At 40.6% G+C, this 25,444-nt stretch overlaps 1 protein-coding gene across 4 annotated transcripts in view; it reads right to left on the reverse strand.

Moving 5' to 3' along the window:
* PLCB1 (phospholipase C beta 1) overlaps positions 1-25,444 on the reverse strand; it is a 363,698-nt gene that overhangs the window by 214,532 nt on the left and 123,722 nt on the right. For all 4 annotated transcript variants that reach the window (XM_079298548.1, XM_079298545.1, XM_079298546.1 and 1 more), the window contains exon 3: positions 23,175-23,243. Coding sequence is in view for 3 of the 4 variants with exons in the window: in XM_079298545.1 (XP_079154671.1) it covers positions 23,175-23,243 (69 nt within the window). In the remaining variant the exon portion in view is untranslated. The remainder of the gene's footprint in view (positions 1-23,174; positions 23,244-25,444) is intronic.

The raw sequence follows: 25,444 nt of genomic DNA on the forward strand, positions 1-25,444 counted from the left end.
TGGGCACCGACATTGAAATCCAAGCACCTGTTTCACTCAGATGCCAAAAACTCCACCCAGCACAGCAGTTTGAGATGAAGGACACACAGCACACCCTCAGCTGGCTCCTAAGTTGTGGTTTCACACCTGATCCTAACCCAGGAAAGCTGATTTGATCACCAAGATACACAAAGACTTGTAATGTACATGGATGACTTAAATACAGTTCTGCTTCTTCACGTAGATACATTATTCCCTACATTTAATAAACAGAAATACAAAAACATTCTTTTGTTGCTTTTTTATATTTGATCACCTACTTCCAAGCACCCCTTCAAGATGCTTAAACTTGACAGAGCTTGGGCCCAGTAAGATCTTAGCTACATGATGCTAAGTGGTTTTGACAAGCTCTATTATAATTACTTTAAAATGTTTTGTTCTAATGCTTATGTTTGCTGAAGTCTTTGATGGGAGATTAAATTACCTTCACCCGAAATTCCTATAATAAATTAAAGAAAACAGAAATGTAGTGTCAATTTGTGTCCAAATCTGCTTACAAAAGAGAATTAGCTCAGGCCTTTGCCCAACCAAGCACTTAATCATGTGCATAATTTTTATTACGTCAGTATTCCCACTGATGTCAATGTCCAATTGCAGCTACAATCACAAGTTCTATACACGCCTGAGTGCTTTCCTGGATCTGGGCCTGAGAGAATTCTCAGCACATGGCAGTGACTTAGGACAGTCAGTCCAGGGCAAGTCTCTTGGGACCAGAGTCAGGAGAAAGCTCAGCACACAGCCTGATGCTCCCTGACAGAGAGAACTAAGTTCTGCATGATAAAACTTCAATTACATTTGTAACATTAAAAAACCAGCACCAGGCTGCCCTGAGTCAATGAAGTACTATCCAAATTTCAGGCAATTAATTGATGATTAGTGCAGTGCCACTTAATTAATTAAAACCATGACAGATACAAAAACCTGAGGTTTACTGCATTTCCATATAACCAAATATTGCTTTTTGTCATCCAGAGGACCACACAGGCATCTCCAATTCCCAAAGGAACTACTTAGGGAAAAGCTCATTTGGGTAAAGGACTTTCAGGTCATTGGGGACTATCCTGGAGATAAGAAGTGATTGCTGCTGACTGTCTTGAAGCTTTCCTATGCAAGCCAGGAAAAGCACCAGCGAGATGCATCCTCAGCTGGGAGACAAAGGAACCAGAACAACTCAGAGAATTGTCTGGGAAAGCTTTCACACCAAAGTTCTGGGTGTCTGCAGCAGAGACCAGGCTGAGCTCCTGCTAAGGCAAGACACTTATCTGTGCTGTGGAGTTGAAAGCAGGCTTAGGCAGGCAAAGGGATTTAATTATCTCCTCGTCACCCACATCCTGCCTGCAGCCAGCACTGCCTGCTTTGAGGGCTGCTGCCACTCGTTCTCCCCCAGAACATGGCAGGGAAGATAAGGAGTGTTTGGGTTCTTCTGGCTGCAGAGGATATTGTTTTTCTTCTCCTTGTTTTAGAAACTCTGCCCTGTCATAGTTCTTGGTCATTACTCAGATAGGGGAAAAACAAGTATTTCCTGTTTTCTGCATAAAGCAGTATTTACAGTTGTAATAATTTGTATTGTACTTCACCAAATCCATTTTAATTTGCCATGTAGAGCGTGCATGTGTCCATTAACACTACATACATAAATATATATACACTTACACACGTATTTGTAATATTGGGCTTGTAGCCTCCAGATTTTTCTCAGAATGACTACTCTCTGACATCCTCTTCAAACAACAAATTTCAACATTTACTAATTACTACTAACACAAAAACCTACAATTTTAATTTCAGAGACACTTGAACTCATCCTAGTACAACTAATTTTTCATGATGACCAGCACCTAAACTTATACCTATATGGTAAATTGGTGCCTTTTCTCCATTTTTAAGTATATACGTTTAATTTCTACAAAACAAACCTACAAAAGTTTTGTGTAACTCTTTGCAAATACCAATCATTGCTTTGAAGATAAAGCAGGAAATATCTCCTGCTTGGTAGCACCTTCATGCATTTTGTACCATTATTCTTGCCTTGGTGACAGCTGCAGCTTCCAGCTCCTGGGAGACCAGGAGAAATGATAACAAACCCTTCCCAAGCTTCACTCTTAATAAAATAAATTCAAAGCTACCCAAGAAGCAGCACAGCTCTTGCAGAACAAGTGCTTCACTCTTTTTGTGCTGGTGATTTCTTACTTATACACACTGAAAACACATTTTAAAATATTGTATAGGACTTCTATTGATACACATTTATAGTGGGTCACTAATATCAGGCAGAGATACCCTGACAGCTCGAAGACTTTTTTGTCGATATTCAAAGAGGATGAGCATGGGATTGATTTAGTTTTTCCTTCTCCCTTAAGAATGGTTTCCACAAAGGGCAAATTTAATAATCAATTACTATGTTAAGAACAGAACCTATATTAAAGTCACAACTCTTCATTCAGCAGTTGCAACATAAACAAACATCTGATTCAGAAGATCCCTTCTCATTACTTTTCTGTTTGGTTTTAAACTTCCTTAATTTCTTCATACACTTTGTAATAACAGTTCAGCAGTGTTAAGTATCTCCTGGTGGGGGAGAACATGAGAGTACAGAACTCCTTCACAAGAGGCTGTTGTTGCACTTTTATTCACCCTGCTGTGAAAACCCCTGGTGAATTTTTGATTCTGTGTCTGCTTGTCTCTGAGGTTCAGCTTTAGTTACTTTTAAATGATGAATGGTGAACTAGCCAGAGATGAGCATCTCTATTAAAGTCCTACCTGTGTTTACAAAGCCCCAAAAAAGAGCTGCCTGGCCAACGTTATTATTGCCCAAAGGAACACGGAGCTCCTCTGGCACAGCAGCTCCATCCTACATCAGCTAATGACAAAGAAAGGGCTTACATGGATCACAGGGTTTGAAGTCAGGCTGTAATAGCAACCAAAATTCACTTTCTCACCCTTTCATTAGTACTTCAGAGTACAGAATGTAAACCTGCACATCAAACCAAAACAGCAGATGGACAGCAGTCAGGAAATAGTTCAGCTGTGTAAAAAACTGCTATTTTTTAATGTGGAACTGACAAAGCTGTGAATGTTTTCCCCTTGTATACCCTTATTAAAAGACATTTTTGAGCTGTTGTATAAAGACAGTATTCTTAAATTAATCTTGAGGTTAATGGAGGTATTGAATAGGAAAAGTTCTGGAAAAACCCACCAGTTCTCACTGATATTCTGTTCTGAATTCATAACATTAATCCTAATATTTACATTCTGCTCAGTTTTGAAACAAGAATTCCAGACAAGTAATTCTGATGCTTTTCAAACTTTATCTGAAATTCCTAAAATGGAATTTTCCAATTTGAATCATCTCAGCTTAAAAAGGAGACCGGAACTGCCTCAGTACAACTCACACATATATTTAAGGACACAACATTTCCTAGTGCTAAAATAAAACATTTTATAATGATCTGCAGGAGCTCAGATAAGATTCCTCATGCATTTGCCCTTTGCATCAAAGACCAGAAGAAGATGCCAAAGGGATTTAAAGATGATACATAAACACTTTCATAGTGGTATTGATCTGACAGAAAGAAGTGCCTGCCACGTCACAAGGTGGGTGACCTTAAATCTGTCAGCAAGGGAAGAAAAAAGAACCATTTACAGGTTTAAACTCCAGCTTTGTAACCTATTTGCAAGTGTTGTCTGGGACACCTGAAGATTATTAGGTCTTACTACCCTTTTAATGATTTTATTATTATTATTGATTTTCTTTTTAACACCAAAGAGCCTGTGTTAAACTCCTGGAAACCAAAAAGACAAGCTACTTGTCCTCCACCAGGCCTCTAAAGTAATATTAAACAAGGAATCCAACATTTGCTTCTCTTTATGTCATTAGAAATGTGAAACCTAAACGTTTCTAAAAAGAATAAAAAAGTAGGATGAAGTTAATACAAATTTGTTTTTGACAAGTCAAAGGAAAGGAAATCCAACCAGCATTAAAAACAGAGGCCCAGAAAAAGCACAAACAGTTTTCCCCATGCTTTACAAAGTTCATTTCAAGCATATTAACTGACAGGAGAAGAGTAACAAATCCAAAATGGCATTTAAGTCCTTTTTTTTGTTTTCCAATGCCTACTCAACTTCCAGGGCCCTTTGCTGGTGAAGAGAGCACTTCTTCAAACCAAGTCATAGGGCTTGCTTTTCATGTTGCTTAAAATGTACAGGGCTACCTCATGTTGCTGTCAGGAATAAAGACACCCAGAAGATACAAAACATACTAAAAATACACTCACCCCTTCTCAGTTCTACACAAAGAATTGCACTTTTTGTCTCCTGTCTCCAGACTCAAACATTGTATTTAGGAAATGACAGGACTCCACAAATAATGTTTCCAGTTCTTAAATTGCTTTGTCCCAAGGCTAATTATATTAATAGACTTTCCTGGGTTTAATTAGCATTTTGTATAACCCCAGATGATCATCAAAATTTCATTTAATCTGATCACCAAAGTACATATTTTAGGTCCAGTCCAGATGAAGGAATTACAAGTATACAATTACAACTGAGTGGATGAGCCCGGGCATTTTTCACTCCTAAATTTAATTTCAGTATCTCAGGTCCATTAGTGTGGATTGCCAAATCTTCCTCCTTGTTTAACTGACAGCAGCAATCAATCACAACTCCTGTTTTGTATATTTGGAGCATCAATTCTCAGTTCCTGTCTCTCAGGAGTCACAGGTGGCTCTTCCCTACCCAAAATTCAAGCTCTGCCAATCTTTGAGCCTTGCTGGAAGGTACCAGCAGACATCTCAGTGCAGGCAATTTCGTGTTCACATTAAGTTATTTTGCCAATAAAACCATCTCACCAAAGAAAACGCACTCCAGCCAGTAAAAGAACTGATCTGCTTCTACAGTTGTGTTTGTAAGAAGTTTTTGTAGCAAAACCTCTAGAAGTACATCAGGCTCCTTCAAGAGCTTGGGTTTCTGAGGAGCTGTGCTTCCAGGTGAGCAATGGGGCTGAGAGCTAGGGAGGCCCAAGAGGAGAATTTTTACAATCCCAGAGCTGTCAGCAAACATAACTCCACAGCTCCTTTGCCATATCCACAGGGAAGCATTAACTCCTTTTTGGAAGAGTGGTACATGAAGGATTGAGCACACTCACTTCCCTCTTCCTGAGGTTCAGCCACTTGTGGAGTCGTGCATCCTGCATTTCCCAGCAGATGGGTAATAATGGCACCACAAGAAGCAGTGTTATAGTCCTGGAAACATGGCAAACAGATTAAACCAATTTTTTCAGAGGGAATGGCAGCATAAGCACACATACATTCAGCCAAAATAACAGCAAGAACAAAGCCTAAGTTGTCTCTATTAAAACTAAAATCAAGCAACAAAGCCAACTGTATTTGCACTGTTTTATATCATAATCCTGTACTTTATACCGACAAATAAAGCCCAAGAATTGGCCTTGCTACACAGAATTAAGGGTGATTTTATACAATATAACTGGATAAATCCCACAGGGGTGTAACAAATTCCCACAGGAGCTCTTTCCTCATAAGGACATGGCTAAAAAGGTGCTTCGGACAGACTGTTTCTGTGTTGTTATCTGCCATCGCCACTTCAAAAAGAAATCACAGGGCTGGATACAGAGCCTGACACTGGATAACTTATGGAACCATTAATTCCTCTCCTTCTGGCTTCCTTACAATGCATAAACTAGAGCCAACATCTCTGTGATTAGAGGACTCTACTCATGGAATCTCTGCTGTTTGTGAGCACTGATTTTCCATGATGCTAAGTGCTCCTGTCCAGGTACAGAACGACTTCAACACCCCAATCTCAATTTAGTTTAGATGGAAACTTTATTTTAATGTGAGTTTAAGTCCTGAATAATGGCTGCTGGGTACTAGAACTTGTGTTGCTCAGATGTTTACAAGGCCTGGTTTACATACAGTTATGGTAGCAGCCTTTAGGTTAAACTGAGAACACACAAAATGGTTTGTATTTCCAAGAGTTTGCTTCAATTGTGCAATATTTTAATCTGCTTAGAGCCTGTCTGGTTTTGTTTATCTGGAAGAAGCAGTTAGCATGAGTAAGATAACTCAATTAAAAAAATACATTCCCTGTAGATGTCTCCAATATGTAGAAAATTTTGGTCACTGATGTTCTTCAAAAAGGCTGTGCTGCACTTTCTACACTGAAGCCATAATACTCTTTCCTTGGGGAAGAAGGCTATTTGGTGCATGAGAAGTTTTGGATTTTATTCTGTTAAATATTTTGTTGCTGATTTGAACTCCTTGGGCCATTTTTGTTTGCACAAATCTTTCCCACCAAGTATTAGTCATGCTCTGAGTTCTGCTAAAATAGTTTGATGAGAATTCTTGTAGCTGGCACAGCGGGCTCAGAAACAAATAGAAGCTGATCTGTAAGCATTTATTTAATCCAAAGTTTGTGTCTCAGCTGCTTATCTGAACTTTCATTATAAACTTTGGCTTGCTTGTAAATCTTAGCAAAGATCTTTTCATTAAACCACCAGCCATTAACGTGAAAATTTAGTAAGGAAAAACAAGTGCTTTGAAATTAAATTAAAAAAAAAAAAGCTCTTATTCAACCTATTAGTACTTAAAGAACTTGATTTCTAGATACAATTAAAAGCAATTAAACTCCAAAGCTCCAGAACTGCACTCCAAGGAGGACACGCAGTGGAAGAACAAAATGCAAGGATGCAATCAGAGCTCTGTTGAAAGTGCAGATATTAAAACACACAGAGTTCTGCACTGGATGTGAGGGGGGGACCAAGCAGCTGCACCTCCCATGTTCAGGAATGGCTCATCAACAACAGAGAGCTGCTGTCACTTCTAGAAGAAACTCCTGTTCCATCCTCTCTCTCTCTAAATCAGATCTCCACACGTGGTTCTTCAGACCCCACCTGCTCCTCAACAGCTTGCTCAGGTTGTCAGATTTCAGCACCAGGTAATTTGTATTCTTGCCAGGCAGTGTAACCTTATGTATGACATGCTCTCCACACTGCCTCCTCCACTGCTGCTAATTTCTGTACAATTAGCATTTGGTTGCACATCCTTCCATGAACAGAGAGTCCTTGATGAATTACCAGCACCCTCTGTCAGAGATCACCCAGGGATACTAAATGGGAGCTGCCCCATGGACCCTGGAAGAGAGAACAGCATTTGCAGGAAGGACTCTCTCCATTGCCTTTAACTCTATGCCCAGGGCAGTGTTTTTGAGCCACTGTTTCACTCAAGAGGTTTTGAAATATCCTTTTGTAATTTGCTTCCAGGTACAGTCATCATCTTGTTTTAAATATCACAGCTCAACTGAGGTGGCTTACTAAAAAGACACTGATCTTCCATCAAAAAGGAACATGGTCTTGGCTGACAAGGAAGGTGGTGTTCCCAGTCAGCTCCACACTTATGCAGAAACCTCTGCCAAGGAAAGGAAGTTTGAGAGAGGACCAAGGTGGAGAAGGAAAATTAATATTACAGCACCACATCCAGCTGATGATTTCAAGAGCTTTCTGTTCTGTTGGCAACTGAGCTCCAGTCCATTTCACTCAGCGTCTTTCCCAAAAAGTACATTTCAGCTCTGGCTCTTTTCAGCCTTTTTTTTTTTAAGCAGAAAATCCAGCATCTCAGTGTCAGTACCATTTCTCAGTCAGGAAGTAACAGGCAAAGTTCAATTAGGAAACTGCGCTACCAGGACATGTTACATTCTTGATAAAGTGACCCAGACTCGACATGAAGTTCATTTTCTCAGTGCCATAACATGAACCACTGCACCATTTACTTATCTCCAGCTGCTGCAGATCCTCTGAGTAGGAGACTGGAACTAGAACAGCACTAACTCCAGTGTTCCCACATCAGGCAATGCCTTTAGGAAGCTGCCTTCCTGCAGGTCCTCCTTCCAAGGCGTCTGTATTTGATGTCAAACAATTCAGAACAGTAAGCCAAGAAATCAAGCAAATCAAGAGCAGCAGATGTGTCTTCCTTCAATTATCAGACATGAACATAGCACAAGTTTATTCAGACAGCCTTTCTTATGCCTCCTGCAAAGCTTTAGAAGCCCTTGGTCTTCCAGTTTAATTTGCCTGGGTGTTGACAGTTAAGAACAATCTCTGTTTCTCCAAGAAAAAAAAATAGAGGATGATTCAGAGGTACACAATTAGATTGAGATATTCCAGGTTAGGGAAAGCAAATGTGACAAGGCTGTCAGGATTTTCCTCCCAGATTTAGGAGAAACAGATGAGATGTTACATAAACTCCTTACTGATCACCAAGGTTAAGCTCTACAGCAGATCATCAATTTAGAACAATTTACTATTCCAATATGAAAGATTTACTTAGAATTACAAGTACTCTCTTTCATCGTTTAAAGATTGTCAGAGTAAAGAATTAATTAAAGCTTATTTTTAATAAATAAGATTCATAAAATTGAAGAAATGTAAACTTGGAAAGGACTTGAAAGGTCATTAGCAACGTGTAATGGAGAAGAAATACTTGAGTAACCCAAATACAAATGCCTTTGTAAATACTGCTCCTGCTTAGTGTTTGACTCCCATTTTACAATATCCACACTATTCCTCCTCTATTGCATAAAAAGCAAACAAATATTGAGGGCACTGTCTGATTTAGTTACTACTGGAAAATTGCATTAGGCACAGATCCCAAAATAATAACTATTCTGCTCCTCAGCTTTTAAACAAAACATACACATTTGCAAACACTCTCCATGCTGGGCCTGCCAGCCTACAGCTCATTATAAAGCACAGCAAAAAGGCTACACTGATAGTACTGCAGATAACATATCTTGATCCTTTCATTTTCAGTCAGCTCTTTCATCCCTGAAATCATGTCAATAAATAGCCATGCAGCTACAGAAGCAAACACAGTTTGGGCTTTAAATAAACTGAGAAAAAACATGAAAATATTTATGGAATTAGATTGCAATGCTCTGAAGGGGGAGCTCAGACTGGCAGGAGGTCAGGGTTTTGATTCTCTCCATCTTCCCACCTGCCTGGTGCTTGGTGCAATGGTAATGGATGGTTAGTGGTCATTCCTGCTGGTTTGGACAGCAGGATGACATGAGAGTTTTCATTAACAAACATGGCAGCCAGCTTTCTAGGATCAGACAAATTGGATTTCAGCTCTCAAACACGAAGTGCATGAAGTGTCAAACGCAATTTCTTCTTCAAAGAAACATGTCCTACATAAAGGAATGAAATTGTAAATACATTAAAAAACCGTATTTGAACTGATTACAGGTCAAGACCAAAGGATTACAGGATCCAGACCAAAGACATGCAGTGCTGCAGGCTGCACACCACTGAACTGAGCTCCTGGTTCAGGGTGACTGCATATGCAATTTTCAAGAAACAAGACTACCAAGAAACTGTCTGAAAGTAAAGGGAGAAATGCACTAAAAATGAAATGCTACTAAGTAGAAATGCTTTGCTGGGTTGGGTATAGCAGATTCAGGCTGGACATCATGGAATTTCTTCATGGAGAAGGTTGTTAAACATTGGTTTGGACTGTCAGGGGAGGTGATGGAGTCACCATCCCTGGTCAAGTAATGACTGGACTTGGCATGCAGTGCTCTGCTCTGGTTGACATGGTGAAGGTTCAGCCACAGCTTGGACCCAGTGACTTGAGAGCTCTTTTCCAAGTTAATGATTCTGTGATTCTGAAATAATCCAGCATCAGCTGAAATCCATAATAGAAGATGCTTCACAGAGCACTTCAAACCCCTTCAAAGAAGCAACTGCTTAGAGTCCAACTAGGAGTTAAGTAAATACAGATGTAGAAAGAGTAGAAAAAGAAATACATCAATGCACTAAAACTGCACCAGCATCACTAATTGTTGCTTATTGGACTTTTTCCTGGCTTAGCTGTTTCCCAATAAAAACCCAACAGCTGCAAAGATTGCACAAGGACCTCTTTGCCCCCACATCTTGTCCAGGCTTTGCCAGATGCTATTTGGAGAAGACATCTCTGCTGCTTCCAAGCCCTGAGGGTTCCCTGGTGCTCTGTGCCCACACTCATGTGCCTTGGCTTGGAGTGTGTCCTGGCACAGGGTGAGAATCCATGGCAGTGCTGTGGGACTGGCACCAACTCACAACATCTCAGTGTGATTTCAGGGCTCTGCCCCTCTCCTTGGGGTCTCCATTTCCACGTGTTTCACCTCCCCTGGCTGCTCTGTGGTGGCCTCTCCAAGACAATGTAATTGCAGTCAGCTGCTGACACTTCATTCCTACCAGACACGGCATGTGAGAACCACCCAGCTCTTCCCTTCAGGAGAAAAAGTCACTTTTAACAGATGACAGGCACACTAAAAAATAGACAAAACCATTTCCCACATTTCTAAAGAAGTCTATTTTAGACAGCACAGTTCCTGCTTTGTAACAGCACTCCTATCTGTAATATATCAATAAACAACAAAGAGAAACAGATCTCAAGTTAGAAATAGAAAAGATTGTGCTTGGCTCAGATGACCCACTGTGATCCCTTCCAACCGTAGCCATTAAGTGCTTTTTTAAATTTAAAAGACATCTCTTTGTTTTAATAGAAATCTGAATCTGGTCTAGCAAAACGTAGATTATTTCCACTAATATCAAGTACTTAAAATGATAAAACTACAGAAATATTGGCAAAATATTTAATAACTAACTACTGCTTCTTAAACACAGAATTTTATACTAAATATGCATTTACACGGTATTTTTCCACCAAGTCTCCCTTATGATGCTGTTGGCTAAAAAAGCTCATCAGAATTATTCTTGTCTCCTTCCATTCTAATGCTTCAGAAATAAAATTTACTCTACATTTGTTAAAATGCAACTTTTAATGAAGCTCCCAATGCAGAAATACAAAGAAATCTGAACACACGCATCAAATTATGCTGAAAACCAAACCAACCCAGCTGAATGAAGCAGGCTGCTCTGTGTGCCCAGACTAAACTGTGCCCTCCCAGCCCAGGCTTTGCAGAAGAATTTAAACCCAGAGCCAGCTGCTGCCCACATCACTCATCCCTGCATTTCAAGAAAGCTCTTCAAACACAATAAGCCATCGTATTTCTTCCCCAGCCATGGTTTCAAACATTAGTGCTTTTGTTCTGAGCCTGCACATTATTTTCTCTTACACACAGGACAGGATCAACAAATCCAGTTTTTTGCAATGTGATGAGGTTTTTCTTCATTATGTCCACTTATCAGTATTGGGAACAACATGGGAAAGAGACTCTGCATGAGCAGAGCCCACTCAAGTTGACTTTTTGAGTTAGGATTTCATATTTGAAGCAAAATTAAAAGGAAGCCAATCAGCTCCTTCTGGGTGATGGGAATTTTAAAGAACCCTGCTACACATCTCAAGAATAAATAACTGAAATACAGCTTGTTGGGGTTTTTTTCCCCCCTTTCCTTTGCTGATTTGCCTGTTGATTGCCTTTTCATTTCTTGGAGACATTTCTAAGCCTTCTACATCCCAAAACCCAAACAAAATCAATCCATCCCCCCAAACTTCAATCATAAACTGATGTAAGAGCAAAGAACTGGAGGCAGGAAACAAAGCCTTGTGCTTCTGCTGCCTCTGCTCACAGGTCCAGCTAGAAAAGCAATTCTTTATTTCACTGGGGGTGGGCTCCCTCCACCATCAAGAGAACTGGAAAGCACGTGACATACTGATAAGTGCCCTATAAATAGATTTTGGCTTTGCCCAAGTGCTCTGATTTGCAGCAATTGATGTAAATAAGCTCTGGGTTTAAAGCCTGTGACAAACACTACTCTGAAACGGCTTGGTTGTGTAAACAGCTGTCTCCATGGAGTAAGGGAGAATGAAATCCACTCCTCAGCTCTCCCCCTGCAAAACCCTGCACATGGGTTCCAAGGAGGGCTTTTGCTGTGTGCCATTAGCTTTTTGTGTTCATGCTGCTGAGATCACAGAGCCTGTTTTAACATGTGCAAGGTAGTCCTTGCAATTCTGAAGCATAAGCCTGTGCCAAAAAGCAGAGAAGTATTTAACTTTATTTTTATCTCCAGTTCTCTTATTTGTAGCAGGTAGAGCAACTGTACCACATTCATCTGGCCAGACTGAACTATGCATTCATGCAATTCAATTCTGTACTCCCAGGAGCAATAGACAATGTGCACCCAAAGAAAAATATCCATCTGCATCTACATCAGTGTTCACTATTTTCATGCAAATAAAAAACGTCTCTGCTCATCTTTTTCTCTGGTTTATAAGCACATTAGAATTCTAAGTATGCCTCTAATATTCAACTGCAATTGAAATAACTGTAGATCAAATAGTTTTATATCACATTTGACATAGCTCAAAGAGTAAAGGAAAACACATTTTTTTCTCATACCCTAAATAATCTTGCAAATAGTTTTGAATTTATCATCAGGATAAACTGCATGACTAACAGGCACAATTCCTACTCAGGGGAAAGCTGCTAACAACACTTCTACATTCTCATCACTCATCTTAATTCTGGGCTACTTAATATAGAATTTTCTTTAAGTGACACTTTGTCTCCCAGTTCTCTTATCCTGGGATCACACCTGTCCTGGATGTGCTAAACAAATCCTTGGTCATTGCAGGGTTTCTTCCTACAAGGCTTCTGGAGCTTATGCCAAGTGCCTTGATGAATCGGGCTCTGCAGGCAGGGCAGGAATCCACTTCCTTTCATGGGATGTGCCAATCCCAGCTCAGGCAATTTCCTGTCCATGCTCCCAGCAGGAAGGGAGCTCACAGTGGACCCTGATTATGACAGGAGTCTTCAATAGGATTGAGAAGTCCTGTATAGGAGCACTAGGGGTGCTCACATTAGCCCTCCCTACTGTGGAGTCACACAAGCTCTTCAGTTTGTTTAAAGATATTGAACTGATAACCTGAAGATTATTCCAATTATTCAAACAGCTCACAATTATGAGATTTCCTAAAGCCATGGAGAGCCCGCAGTGCCAGCAGCACCATCCCCTAAGGGATGGGTTTGTTTTGGTGCACACAGAGACAGGACAGGCACTTGTGGCTCCTCCACCACACCCTCTCCTCCCCTGGCAGCACTGTCAGCTATCTATGGGCAGTTTTTTCCATGGTGCCAAGCACAGCACTGCTGTGAAGAGTACAAGACTCTCTGAGAATCATTGGGTTTCACCAGATGGCAGAAAGCTAACAGAGATTGTGTAACATTTGTTTACAGCCTGGTAAGTTTTACCTTGGCACTCATAATTTGTCCAAAGAAGTTTTCAGTTGAAGAAGACACAGTATCTCCCTTTCAAACATGTGGACATTTAAATGCTCTCAATTAAGCTGCTATCTGATTCCTAAAAACACCAGCAAAGGGTTTCTTTTAATTACATAATTTGCAAGTGTCACACACAAACATTTAAATTAGCAATATCAAGTGATTATGCTTTCAGAGAATACTTTAAATATAAACCAAAAGGAAAAGCCAAGCATCATCAAAATATGATGAGACCTAAGCACAGCTTTCAAATTCTCCTTTTTTATTATGTAAGCAACAGTTAAATAATTCCACTTCTCCTCCCACCATTTGAAACTCTGACTCCAGCAGGATGAAAAAAATAGTCTTGAAAAAAAATCACTTCCCACAACTGAAACATTGTCACAAACTTATAAGTGTCTTAAAAACCAGCTAGATCATATGCAGTGCTGCCTACAAGAATTCACAGCAGCAATAGTTCCTATGAAACATGCAGAAGTGCTGCCACTTTTCAGTACAGGGGCAAACATAGTGCAATGATTAACCTGTTATTTATGAGAGTTGCAACCAAGGACAGAGAATTCTAGAATGGTTTGGGTTGGAAGAAGCCTTAAGATCATATTGTTCCATCCTCCCTGGTATGGGCAGGGACATCCTTCCACTGTACCCAACTCTACAGCATCAGCAGCCTCAGCTCCCAAAGCACCCCAGAGCCTTGGGTCACTGCACAGAAACTCTGAAGGACAATATGAAAGCAGCTCCAAAAGAAGTTCTCTTCCTTCAGCCAAGACCAAGCAAACCCCAAGCCCTGCAGCAATGCTGAAAACATTCATGCACTGACCTGTAAAACACACACACACCAGGAGACCTAAACAAGCTCCTGTCCTGCCCTTCCTCTGACCAACACCTTACATGTTTACTCTGGCAGCAACATTCCATGGCTGTAAAGAAACACTTGACCACTGCTCTAACATATAAATATTTTTGGAGAAGGTGACATTGTTTTCTTCAAAATCAGTGTGGTCTGAGGAGTGTGAAACACAGAGAAGGAAGAGGGGAAACTGCTGGGCTGCAGCTCTGGGCATGAAAGCAGCAGCGTGGGCAGATCCCCAGAGCCAGCTTTGGGTCAAGGGCAGAAAGGGATCTTTGTTCTTATCAAGGCACAGCTCAGCAAAACTGGGCGAACTGGGATAGCTAAATCAACCTTCCCCCTCAAACTGCCAAATAACCATTTGGAGGTTTAGACTTTTTTACCAAAAATGTGCTGCAGAAAACCTTCCTGTGTTGGCTTTGATCTTTAACCCTCTGAAGGGAGCTGGGCTCTCTGCAGCAGCCAGAGCAGAGTCCCCCTGCCCTTGGAGGGCAGGGATCTGCTCCCACAGCTCTATCAGCTATCCCTGCACACCTCAGCTTCTATTTGTCTCAACATGAGGGTAACCAGTCACACAGATGCTTTAGTTCAGCTGAATTCAGTTTTGTCCTCTTTTAAAGCATTTTAACAGCATGCAAATTAATCCAAGATTAATACCCTTTATACCATGACCTTCCCTAGCACGGCTGTTCTGCTTCTGCCACTTCATTAGCAAACACCATTTTCAAGCCATTTACACTAAACATTCCCAACTACAGCACACAATTTCTCATATAAATTATTTTAAATGCGTTTCATTAATCTCAGAGGAAGGAGGTTAACTCCGAGCAGCAACATGAACAAAAAAACCCTTTGTTTAATTTCAGTTATGACATTATCAATATTGGATGTGTTTCAGAAAAGGGAAAATAAGCACGGGATGCATAGCAAGTCAGACCAACCATCAGCACAGCTCCCATGAACTACCAGAACCATCACAGTAATTTCTTATAAAAATGACTGAGTTGATAATGATTTTTCTGTGTTTCAACACAATAGAAATCTCATTTCCTCTGAACTATTTTTTTTTAAAAATCCAATTATTTACCAGTTGCAGTAAACTATGTTTAACACTGACCTAGCACCAGGACTGGACATAACTTGCAAATTCAAACAAGATCATGATGCATTTGTATCTGCAAGTTATACTAACACTTGTTTTAGGATTCCTCCTGGAAATATGGAAAAGGTATGTTCTTTTAACAGGTGTTATGGTAATTAACCACCACTGGAAGTCTGGTATGTGGAAATCACTCCCCCTTGATGGGAATAAGCCCCAGACATAGAGACAGTGCACAACAGGAAGGGAAAATATCAGCTTCCATCTAGGCCAAATTTACATCACACCTCTGAGATCATTCTGATTCCAAAAGACAAAGAAACTGAATACTGCCAAATATCACAGCCAGGAACTTCCCAAGAAACTTCCAGCCAAGGGGATTTTTTTCCCCCAAAGTAAGGCAATTGTGTTTTATCCAAATTCCCCCAGATAAACAGTGTAACTCAGAAGCTCACAAACCTAAATGATATGGAATATGCCTTCAAAAGGGCCAATCTGCATTTTAAACAGATTACTGCATGTTACAGATAAAAACTCTGGTTTTTTCTGTATTGTTTTGAAATTCAGGACCCTGGTACCAACTAAATCAAGAGCTACCTGAACCTTAGTGTAAGATGAGCATGGAATCATCTGTCCCTTTCTGCACCTGGGACACACCACAATCCCAGAGCACAGATACATTTCTGTCAGTATTTCTGTAAGATTCTTCACTGGTCAGGCTGGTTAATAATTGAACCTACACTTGAGGGGTAGGAAGGCAAGCTCATCCTCTAGAGTGGCTAAGTTTGGGAAACATTTAATTCACATGCTTTCTTACCCATCCCCTAAAGTGGTTTCTGTTCACCAAAAATCACACATACATACATTCACAAACAAGATTTCTCTTCAGGGCAACCTTCTCACCAAAGACCTGACTTTTGCCATCTAAAGCCAAATTATGAGGGGTATTGGACATTCCCAATGCTATTAATCACAGGAAAGAAGATTCAGATGCAGAAAACTGCTCCTAATTCTGTCTCTGTAATGCTAGTGCAGGTCAGCCACATCGAAGAGCAACTGTGCAACTTCTATTCCTCCAGTTCAGAGCTGCAGAAATGTTTCTCTTTGGAAAGACTCAACCCACAATGTCCTCCACAGTGAGAAAAACCTTCCTAAATCATGTATAGCTGTGTATCAGTCTTAACACACAGCAGTTTTCACCTGGCATTCACTGCACTTTGTTTTTGTGAGTCACAAAGGGTTGGAAAATGCATTTAGTCAACTTCTGGCCCTCAGAAAATGTTCTTGTAGCTCTGGCCTACAGAGAACCATTTTCTTCCCTGTGCCATCCATTTTGCAGGAACACCCCTGTGGATGGCTCATTAATAGCCCAGGAGTGGCAGTGTCTGAACTCCCCAATGGCAACAGCTGATAATTTTGTTTATTTAACTAGGATTAGTTTGGGAGGTGACAGAGCTGAGAAAGCCACAGACAGGAAACTCACACTCAATACAGCTGTAAGAGTTGGTTTTTTTTTTTAATCACACAAATACTGCCCAGGACTTATTTAAAAATGAAGTATTTATAAGTCTTACTTGGTAGTATAATCCTATTTATAATTAAATAGGAAGGGAGGTTTGTTTGGTTTCAGAAATAAGTTACTGAATTAAAAACCCCAAACATAATTGGATGCATTCGCCCACTTTCTTGCACATTGACAGCAGACAAAGCAAAAGAAACAAGTCTCCTTTCTGTTCGATGCTTTAGAAAAATGCTAAGATGGATTTATTAATATGAATATAGTGATATCACTACCCTGGAAATCCATAGTTTTCTGCTGCTTTATTGTTCACATGGGCCCCTGGCTATTTCCATTTGCTTCTATTCACGAACTTACCTGTAGCTGAGTTTTAGGTCCTGCCCTCACATTCCTAATAAAAAGCTTCACAGTAATACTTGTCTCTCTGCATAACAGCTGTGTCCCTACAAGGTCTCTGTTGCAGCTGGGGCATCCCAGTGGCTCAGCCACACCTTGGGATACACACAGAGCAAAAAGCCTCACAGCTCCATCAGGGGATCCTGAAAACCCCATTTATATGCAGATGATAACAAGCATATCAAACCTTGGCAACTAATTAAAGCCTGACAGCTTTCTCCAAACAGCTGTTTACAAGCTAAGGGATGTAATGGCAAATCACCAAGCTGGATTCCAATAAACCAGGAAAACTTTCATCATTTGCTCTAAACAGTTGCAGAAAGATGCATCAGCTGTGACATTTTCACCTGAGCTTGTTGATCCTACATTTAAAGCTTGAGGGTATTGCACTACCATCAGATCTCTCCATACCACTGCTGAAATATGTACTTTAATATTTATGGAATGTTTCTAGATGGCTCCAAAGGAAAGAGTAGCATGGTTCAGTTATTGAGTACCTTTACATTGTCAAGTAAAAAATTTTGAAATTCTTTCCAGACTGAGTGTTCAGAGGCTAAATGGAGCACTCATTTTTATGGATAGCAGCATTTTATTTATTAGCTTTTGTATTAGTATTGCACTAGGGCTGTGCTTTCCCAAGACCTAGTGATCATGCTGCAAGTCAAAAGGCAAAGTGTAGATCTGCAGGGTAACAAACAGATAACATTGGAAAGTGATAGGCAGTATCAACATCTTAGCATCATTAAAAGTGCCTCCAAAATAACTTTGCCATCCCACCAATTTTTAAACTTTATGCCAGCCACTGCAAAAATGCCACTTGTCAGATTCAGGTGAGGTTTATTGTGAGTGACAGGGCGTGGGGGTTTGTGACAGCTGTGGCTGGACATGCTGTCCCAGCTGCACCCTCAGCTCATTAACATCATTACTTTTGAAAGCAGGATTGAGACATCCCTGTCCAGGATTACTGGGCAGCAACACTGGCCACACCAAAAGGAGCAAAGCAAAAAAAATTAGGTGTGCATGTACAAAGGTTTATCCAAAAGCAGTAGCAGCATTTAAAGCACAGCTTTACCAATAGTTTCTGGTATTTTCAGGAACTTAAATATCACATATTTAATTGAGCAGTGCCTACCTTTTCAAATTTAAATGTCAACTTTTAAAATCACAGTTGTAAGATCCCTCTGTGCTTCTTAAAATATGGAATTTCTTATTACAGGCTTTGAGTTGTGTACTTCAGCAAACAAAAAGAAGATGAAGGCTTTATAAATACAACAAAGCAAATTATAAAACCAACCAGCTCAGAAAGCTAACTGAAAAAGTCGGCAAGCAGTAGAAAAAAAAAATTTAATCCTTCTGGCAATGATTCATAGTAAAATCCTTGCAAAAAACCCCATGATTTCTGCCATGTCCTGAATGTTAGTAAACAGTGATTTCAATGAGCTACCCAGACAGGGCTAAGTTACACAGTGGATGACACACTGCTGAAAAGGTCCTAGTTCTCCAAATATTAGGGGTTGTGAAGAAAATGACCAATTTGGGCCATTGGAGAATCCAAGGAAAAAAGCCCCTCATCTCTCAGGGACCACAGCTCCCACACTCCTGGTGGCATTTAAATCACTTCCATTTCTGCATGAGCACTGGCCAAATACCATCCAAAGAAATTCATCTTAACCTTCCTTAAAAAAGTAAAACCACCTAGACAAAATGTTTATGGAACTCAATTGTTATCATGGAAAAAGAAAAGGCAGTTATGTAAAAGAACAAACATTTGGGGCGAATGTTTGTGGCTGTTGCTGTTATCCCCAAGGTGAGTGGGAAGAAGGTGAGCTGTGTGCACATTCCATTTTTATTTCCTTTTGGCAGAAATAGAACACTACTTGGGCATAATTTACATTTTCTAATTTAGCATCAAGGTTGTTGAAGGGAAAGCAGGGTGCATTTCTATCAGCAGACAAAAATAACGGCAGCGTTTGAGAGCAGCAGAGCGACAGAAGCCGGTGCTGCAAAGGGCAGCTCTCCTGTGCCATCCATGGACACTGCTGGATTTTCTGCCCAAAATCACCTGATTTCCAGTTAAATAATTAGACTTTCCTTGCTAGTTTTCCTTTAGTTTCTGAGCCCACCTAGTTCAGGAAATGCTGCTTTTCCTCTATAGATGTGTTAGAAGCCAGCAAACCTTCCACAGCAGCTTCTGGTTACAAGTGAGATAGGACCAAAATCATCTCACTCAAGCATTTCAAGAAAAGCCACCAAATACAGAGAGGCTGGTGCTGATATTAAAATAGTAGTTGAGGTCTTGGCAGATTTCTAACATTTAAACATCTGAATTATTTTTCTCTGTAGAGCTTGCTTGTTAAAGTGAGAAAACTTGGGGTGGGGGAGCCACAAGATTTTTTAAAATTGGGGATTACTCTGTAAATACATCTTGGCATGAGAGTGATTCTATCATTCATAATTTCATCTCCTACAGGTTTCACAGTATATGTTATTTTAAGAAATTCATTTCCTGCTGAATGATTTATGAGGGAAAACAGGATGCTGAGGGAAAACAGACTGATCAAATGCATCAAAAGTTTTCAATATAAGCATTTACCATGGAGTTATTTCCTTCTCCCCGTCAACTCATCCTGATATTTCTTCTCGCTAGTAAAAAACACAAATAGTTGCTTAAGATTTTAGTTTCCATAGAAACTGTTATTGGCTAAAGTAAATACAAGATGGTAAAAAGTGTGACTTCCCTAGTCCTGTGAGCATGTTTGCAGCTGCCAGATTTTCACCACCTGACCATTCATTTCTCAGTATTTACTGGTGCCTGACATTTTTAGCTACGGCTCCCTTTAAAGAGCACGAACACTCTGTTGAGAGGCACTTCCATGCTTTCCAGAAGGCATGTGAATATTCATAGCTCTTCCTATGCCTTCTTGTACATAAGAACATTTTGTGTTATTTTATTTTGCAGACCTCATCACTGAACTTTACAAGGGAAAAGATGTCTCAGTCTGCACATCAAACCAAAGCTTAAGAGCATTTTACCAGGTAATGTAAGAATAAAGGGAAATAAAACACTGCTTCATCACAACTAAAGATTTTCTCCCGTTCCCAAAATTCCTCTCACTCCCTTTTCTACCTGATTCTAATACAAACTAAAAAAAGTCAAGTCATTATAATAATTTTATAGCTCCCTCACTTCTTTATAAATTTCACTTTCCTAACTTTCCCCTAACATACACAATTAATGTGCCTTGCCTTGTTCCCATCAGAACATGACTTTGATTTTTTTTTCCATGTAGAGCTCTGCTGCAGTGCTCTGTGCTGCCTGAGATTTTGCCTTTCTACCAAGGAATCATCTTTGCATGTATATTGCATTGAGATGGAAAACTCTGTTACCATGTCTGAAAATAGCAGCTGAAGACAGAAGGAGCCATCCTTGACAATGTGCAAAAAGAAGGCGATTCTGGAGCTTCTCAGGATCTCAGGGTCATTTGAGTAAACTGCTTTTCATCTCCCAAGCATCAAGTGCCTGGGTACCCACTAAAAACTCCCTTCTATATCATTAGAAACCCAAATTCTGCCCTCGTGGCAACAGCACCGCTCAGGGGCAGCCACAGATTCATTACAGTACCCAAAAATGTGTTCTCAGCTCGCTGCTTGTGCTACATTAACATGAGGCCTACAGGGGGAGAGCTGCTCTTCTGTGCCTGCAAGGGAACTTTTGAGGCTAAACATGGAGGGAATGGGAGACAGACCCAAACCAGCTGGATGAGAAATCCAGCAAGATGCAAAACCCATGCAAGAGCAATCACAAAATATATAGGGCTGGACTTATGGAAAAATGCTATGAAAACTGAATATCAGCCAAAAATTGAGAAACAGTAAAACCCTTGGTGCTTCTCAGTCCTTTTTCAGAAATGATGAATACTCATGGCAGTGCACTGAGTGCATCATGAGAACAGACTGAGTTTTGGGAACCAGGACTGCCTGCAGCCCTCTAAAATCATTTCTTGCTGCTGGCCTTGTATAGCAGCACAACTCACACATTCTGGTAGCTTACTGTGGGTGAAGCTAATGACACTGAAACTTAACTTACTATAAAAATAAGAAGGAATTACTCTTTTATATTTAATGGGGTAGTCAAAGCTTATTAAAAAGACACTTATTTCTATCAAAAAGCAGCAGTAGATCAGAAGTACAAGAATTGAGGTTTAAAGATTCCCATTAAGTTGAGTGTGTAATGACAACCCATGGGTGAAATCTACTCTTAGAATTCTGAAAATAGATTTAAAAATTTGCATAAACTGGCAGAAGTCCTCTAATATAAAAATTGTACAAAACCAGGGGCAGAAGGAGAGGTGGCGGGGTGATGTAGAAAAAAAATCACCTCAGTCTCTTGGTTTACATTAAAAAGCAGGGGGTGCTCCCACATGGAAGCAGAGCTGTGGAAAATAGCCCCAGAAAAGCTTTGGTGAGGATCCTCCATTCCCAGTGCTCTCTTCAGCCAAAATCCCATGAGTTTTACTGGAAACCTCTGTGCAATCCCAGCTGCTGCTGCCTGACTTGCAGCCAAGCCTTTTAAAGCTGAGCTTCAGATGCTCTGTGGCAGTGACACACACAGGGCTCTGTAACACAGCTCACCTGCAGCCAACACTCCTCTGCTCAGCCCCACAACACGGATCAGAGCAGAACTGGCACAAATGGCCCCAAAAGCAGCCTTTTATTTCACACCATTTGCAAGATGCCATCAAGAGCCAGCCCAGGTGCTGTTTAGCTGCTGCCCACACACAAATCAAGGACAAAAAGCAAGCTCATTCACACAGGTGATGCATTTCACCACATTGGGAGCTGGGATTTTCTCCTACCCCTCGTTTAATGCCACTGCTGTCAAACCTGTAACATGCTGTAACAAAACCAGCCTTTATGTAACCCAATAAATAAAAGTCACCAAGGCAATAGCTATGCATAAATTTTAGCTAAAAACATTTTGTTAGAAGAACATGAATGTCCTCTGTAAAGCGGGCAGCATTTTAAAATAATGTTCTAGACATTGTTAATACTTTATTGCTATTCATCATAGAACCATTAATCATGGTGAACTCATTTGGTATTAATGTGGATGTCATAAAATACTTCTGTTGCATTTCAATTATAACTCAGCCTTTAAAATGCTGCCAGCACTACATGGAGAGCTTTGAAAACCAAATATGAATAGTCTGTTCAGAGATAACTACAGCTGCTTTCTGGTACAGCAAACCAACCTTTTCCATTCCTAATTGCCCTCAAGGGGTGAGGAGCCCCTGGGGCTGTGCCTGGGCTGCAAGGAAGACAGGTCATCCAGACCCAGGAATATTCCTCCCTCAAGATGAGGGTAGGAGAAACATTCTTTTGCTCTGTTCAAGCAGGGCTAAGCAGCAGCAAGACCACACTTTCCAGCCCCTGGGGAGATTTCATTTTTTCCTGTCACTCCTGGGATTCCCTGAGGCACTCTCTTGCTTCTGGAGCTGAGTGCTTGGGTTTTTTCTCTGATGTGCTGTGTCTGCTCAAACAAAAACACCACAGAAAACTTATATCTACAGCACACTGTCTGTAGAGACTGTAAATGAGTGCACAACAAAGCCAAAGGGAGCTGATATCCCAAAATCTCTGATAGCAGTTTTTAAAAACTCCCAAATCCTCCTTCTTAGCCTCAGGAGGCACTGAAAGAGGAGAAATCACCAGCACAAAATACAACATGGACTCAACAAGTATCAGCTCCCTGCCATCAGGGAAGCCAAGAACTTGTGTAAGTTTACCTTGACAAACCAGGACTTTTGCTCCTGCACTGCAAGCAGAGCTTCCAGCAGGATTTCACACACAGAATCCAAAGACAACAGCTCAACAATTCAAACACTTCTCAACAGAAACAGTATTAAACAAGGCAAAATACTTCTTTTTAGCTGAGGCAACTTTCTCTTCTTTTCGATTCTTGCATATAATTCCCATTCTTTTTTTATCTAGGTCATCAATGTAAGAGGGAAGCACACAGCAAGAACTCCTACCTTGGGAGCTCTGGCATGTTTTCCACATCTGGCATCTTTGACAAGGCTGATATCCAGCAGCTCAGTCTCCTAGAAGGAAAAAATGCAACACAAGTAATTATTACATTATTCAAGAAGCCTTGTTGTGTTATCAGTGTCCCACTTCCCACATCTGTTTGTCGAAACCAAGAGCAGCTTTTAGGAGAGCTCAGGTGCTCCCAGGCAATTCCAATAGCAATACTGTGCTGGTCTCCTACAGATTTTATAGGAGCCATAAGAGTCAAGCTGATTTCCTGGATTGCTAAATAGCAGCTGCTGTGCTTTCAGTTTAATCCTTTTAATACAATTTTAGCATTTTGATGCTTGTCACAGTGTGACAAAAGGCATTGTCACAAACAGAAAACCCTGCCTCTGCAATAGAAAACCTGCTTTATTATTATTGCCAGAACACTTTGAAAAGTGCCCATAAACCCAAGAAGTGTTATCTCTGTAATGATAACAAGGTTCAGCAATTTCAGTGACTGTTGCTCAGTAAAACACATGCACTTTTTGACAAGCATTTCATAGCTTATGTGCTACTCAAGTTATACAACAAAGCTGGCACATCATGACAGCTTCTGTTGGGCATTCTTGCCCTCCCCTACACACAAGTAATATGAAGAATCCCCTTTCCCTGATTTGAGCATTTGGAAGGAGGATGGATGCTGGAGCAGTGTGATTGCCAGCTGCCAGCAGCAATGTGAAATACTACAGCAGGAGTGTGACCACACTGCAGGCAAAGCCACAGCACTTCCAAGCATTTCAGCCTTCCAGAGCAGTAACTGCAAATGCAGTGCAGGAAACTTGAAATCTCTGTGCTGGACAAAGCCACTACTCCTTTTCTTTTCAATTCCAAGGAGAAAAGAAAAAATAAATTGATGGACATGTTATTTTGCCAAGGGTTACTTGGGATCCTCATTTGTTTTCCATTTTAAGGAACCAACTCCTACTCAGCTCATGCAGATCTTTATTTTCTACAAAGACAACTCTACCAACAAATTTTCCTCTGACTGTACATTCATCACATTTCCCTCTGTCCCCTTTAGCAATCCCAATTCCCTTCTGTTCTAGTACTTGCTAAACTCCATGAGCACTTTTCCCCCTCTTCATGGAGCCTGTTTAAAGGAAACTTGCACTTCCAAGATGGTTATTTTTTGCTCTTACTTGCCTGAAAGAGGACAAGAGTATCAAAACTTGCCAAGATTAGAAAGAAGCACTGGCAGGGTAATTGGGTAATTCCCATCTTCTGTCTCCACCAATACACAGGGCAAATGGGCACGAGCACTTCTGACAGTGCAGGTGAAACTTGAAATAAAAATAATTGATAACTAAGTGCACTGGAGAGCTTTGAGTCCTTTAAACTTTGAGTTAATCCATGTGGCCATTAAGATCCTGGCAGGAATGAGAATAATAAAATATGGCAGAGCTACAAAGGAGTTTATCACACCTAGAGCAAGAACAAGTGGGAAACAGGAGTTTTATTTACACTGCCAAATAATACCCACACCCCAAAGCAGTCTCAAGCCCACGGTGAAACGTTCCACAGAAGCTCCAGGCACATGCAGATCATGTAATAAAAATCAGATTTCCCCAACTGAAAGGACTAACACTAAAATTAAAGGCTTTAACAGCAAACACATGAGGGAAATTAAATATGCTGAAGAAAAACAGATCTTACACAGGGATTCTGAGCCACACAGAGTGAATTTCAAAAGCTTTTTTTCCTCATTTGTCTGGTATTTTGGTTTTCATTAAAAGAGAAGAGGAAGAACAGAATCAGTAATTTAGTCACTCAGAAAAGTGCAACTAGACCTCCTGTAACACAAACACAAAAAGATCCTTTTAAGTGGAATAACAGACATTAAAAAGAGACAAAAAAAAAAAAAAACAAACCACCAAATCAACACACAAGGCAATGACCAGCACTCCCAAGAACCTGAACAACCCTGTCCCAGGTCTGCATCCTCCCAGAACAGGAAGATGAGCAAGTAGAGGGTTGGAGTTTTGGCTACTGCTTTCAAGCTGCTTGCATGCCACCAAGCCATGTGCAGAAAATAAGAGTAAGGGAAAATTGGAGTTTTGTGGGGCTGCTTGACTCAGCCCAGCTGCCAGTGCTGTAGGAAACCTGATCCCCAAACATGCCCTGTTACCTCTCTGGCAGAGAACACTGGGTTTGTAATTCTATCCCCAGAATCTTTTATATCCCTATTTGACAACATAATTTAATATAAATAGATGAGAGCAGGACCTGC

This window comes from Erithacus rubecula (genome assembly GCF_903797595.1).
Source record: "Erithacus rubecula genome assembly, chromosome: 2".
Classification (NCBI taxonomy): domain Eukaryota; kingdom Metazoa; phylum Chordata; class Aves; order Passeriformes; family Muscicapidae; genus Erithacus; species Erithacus rubecula.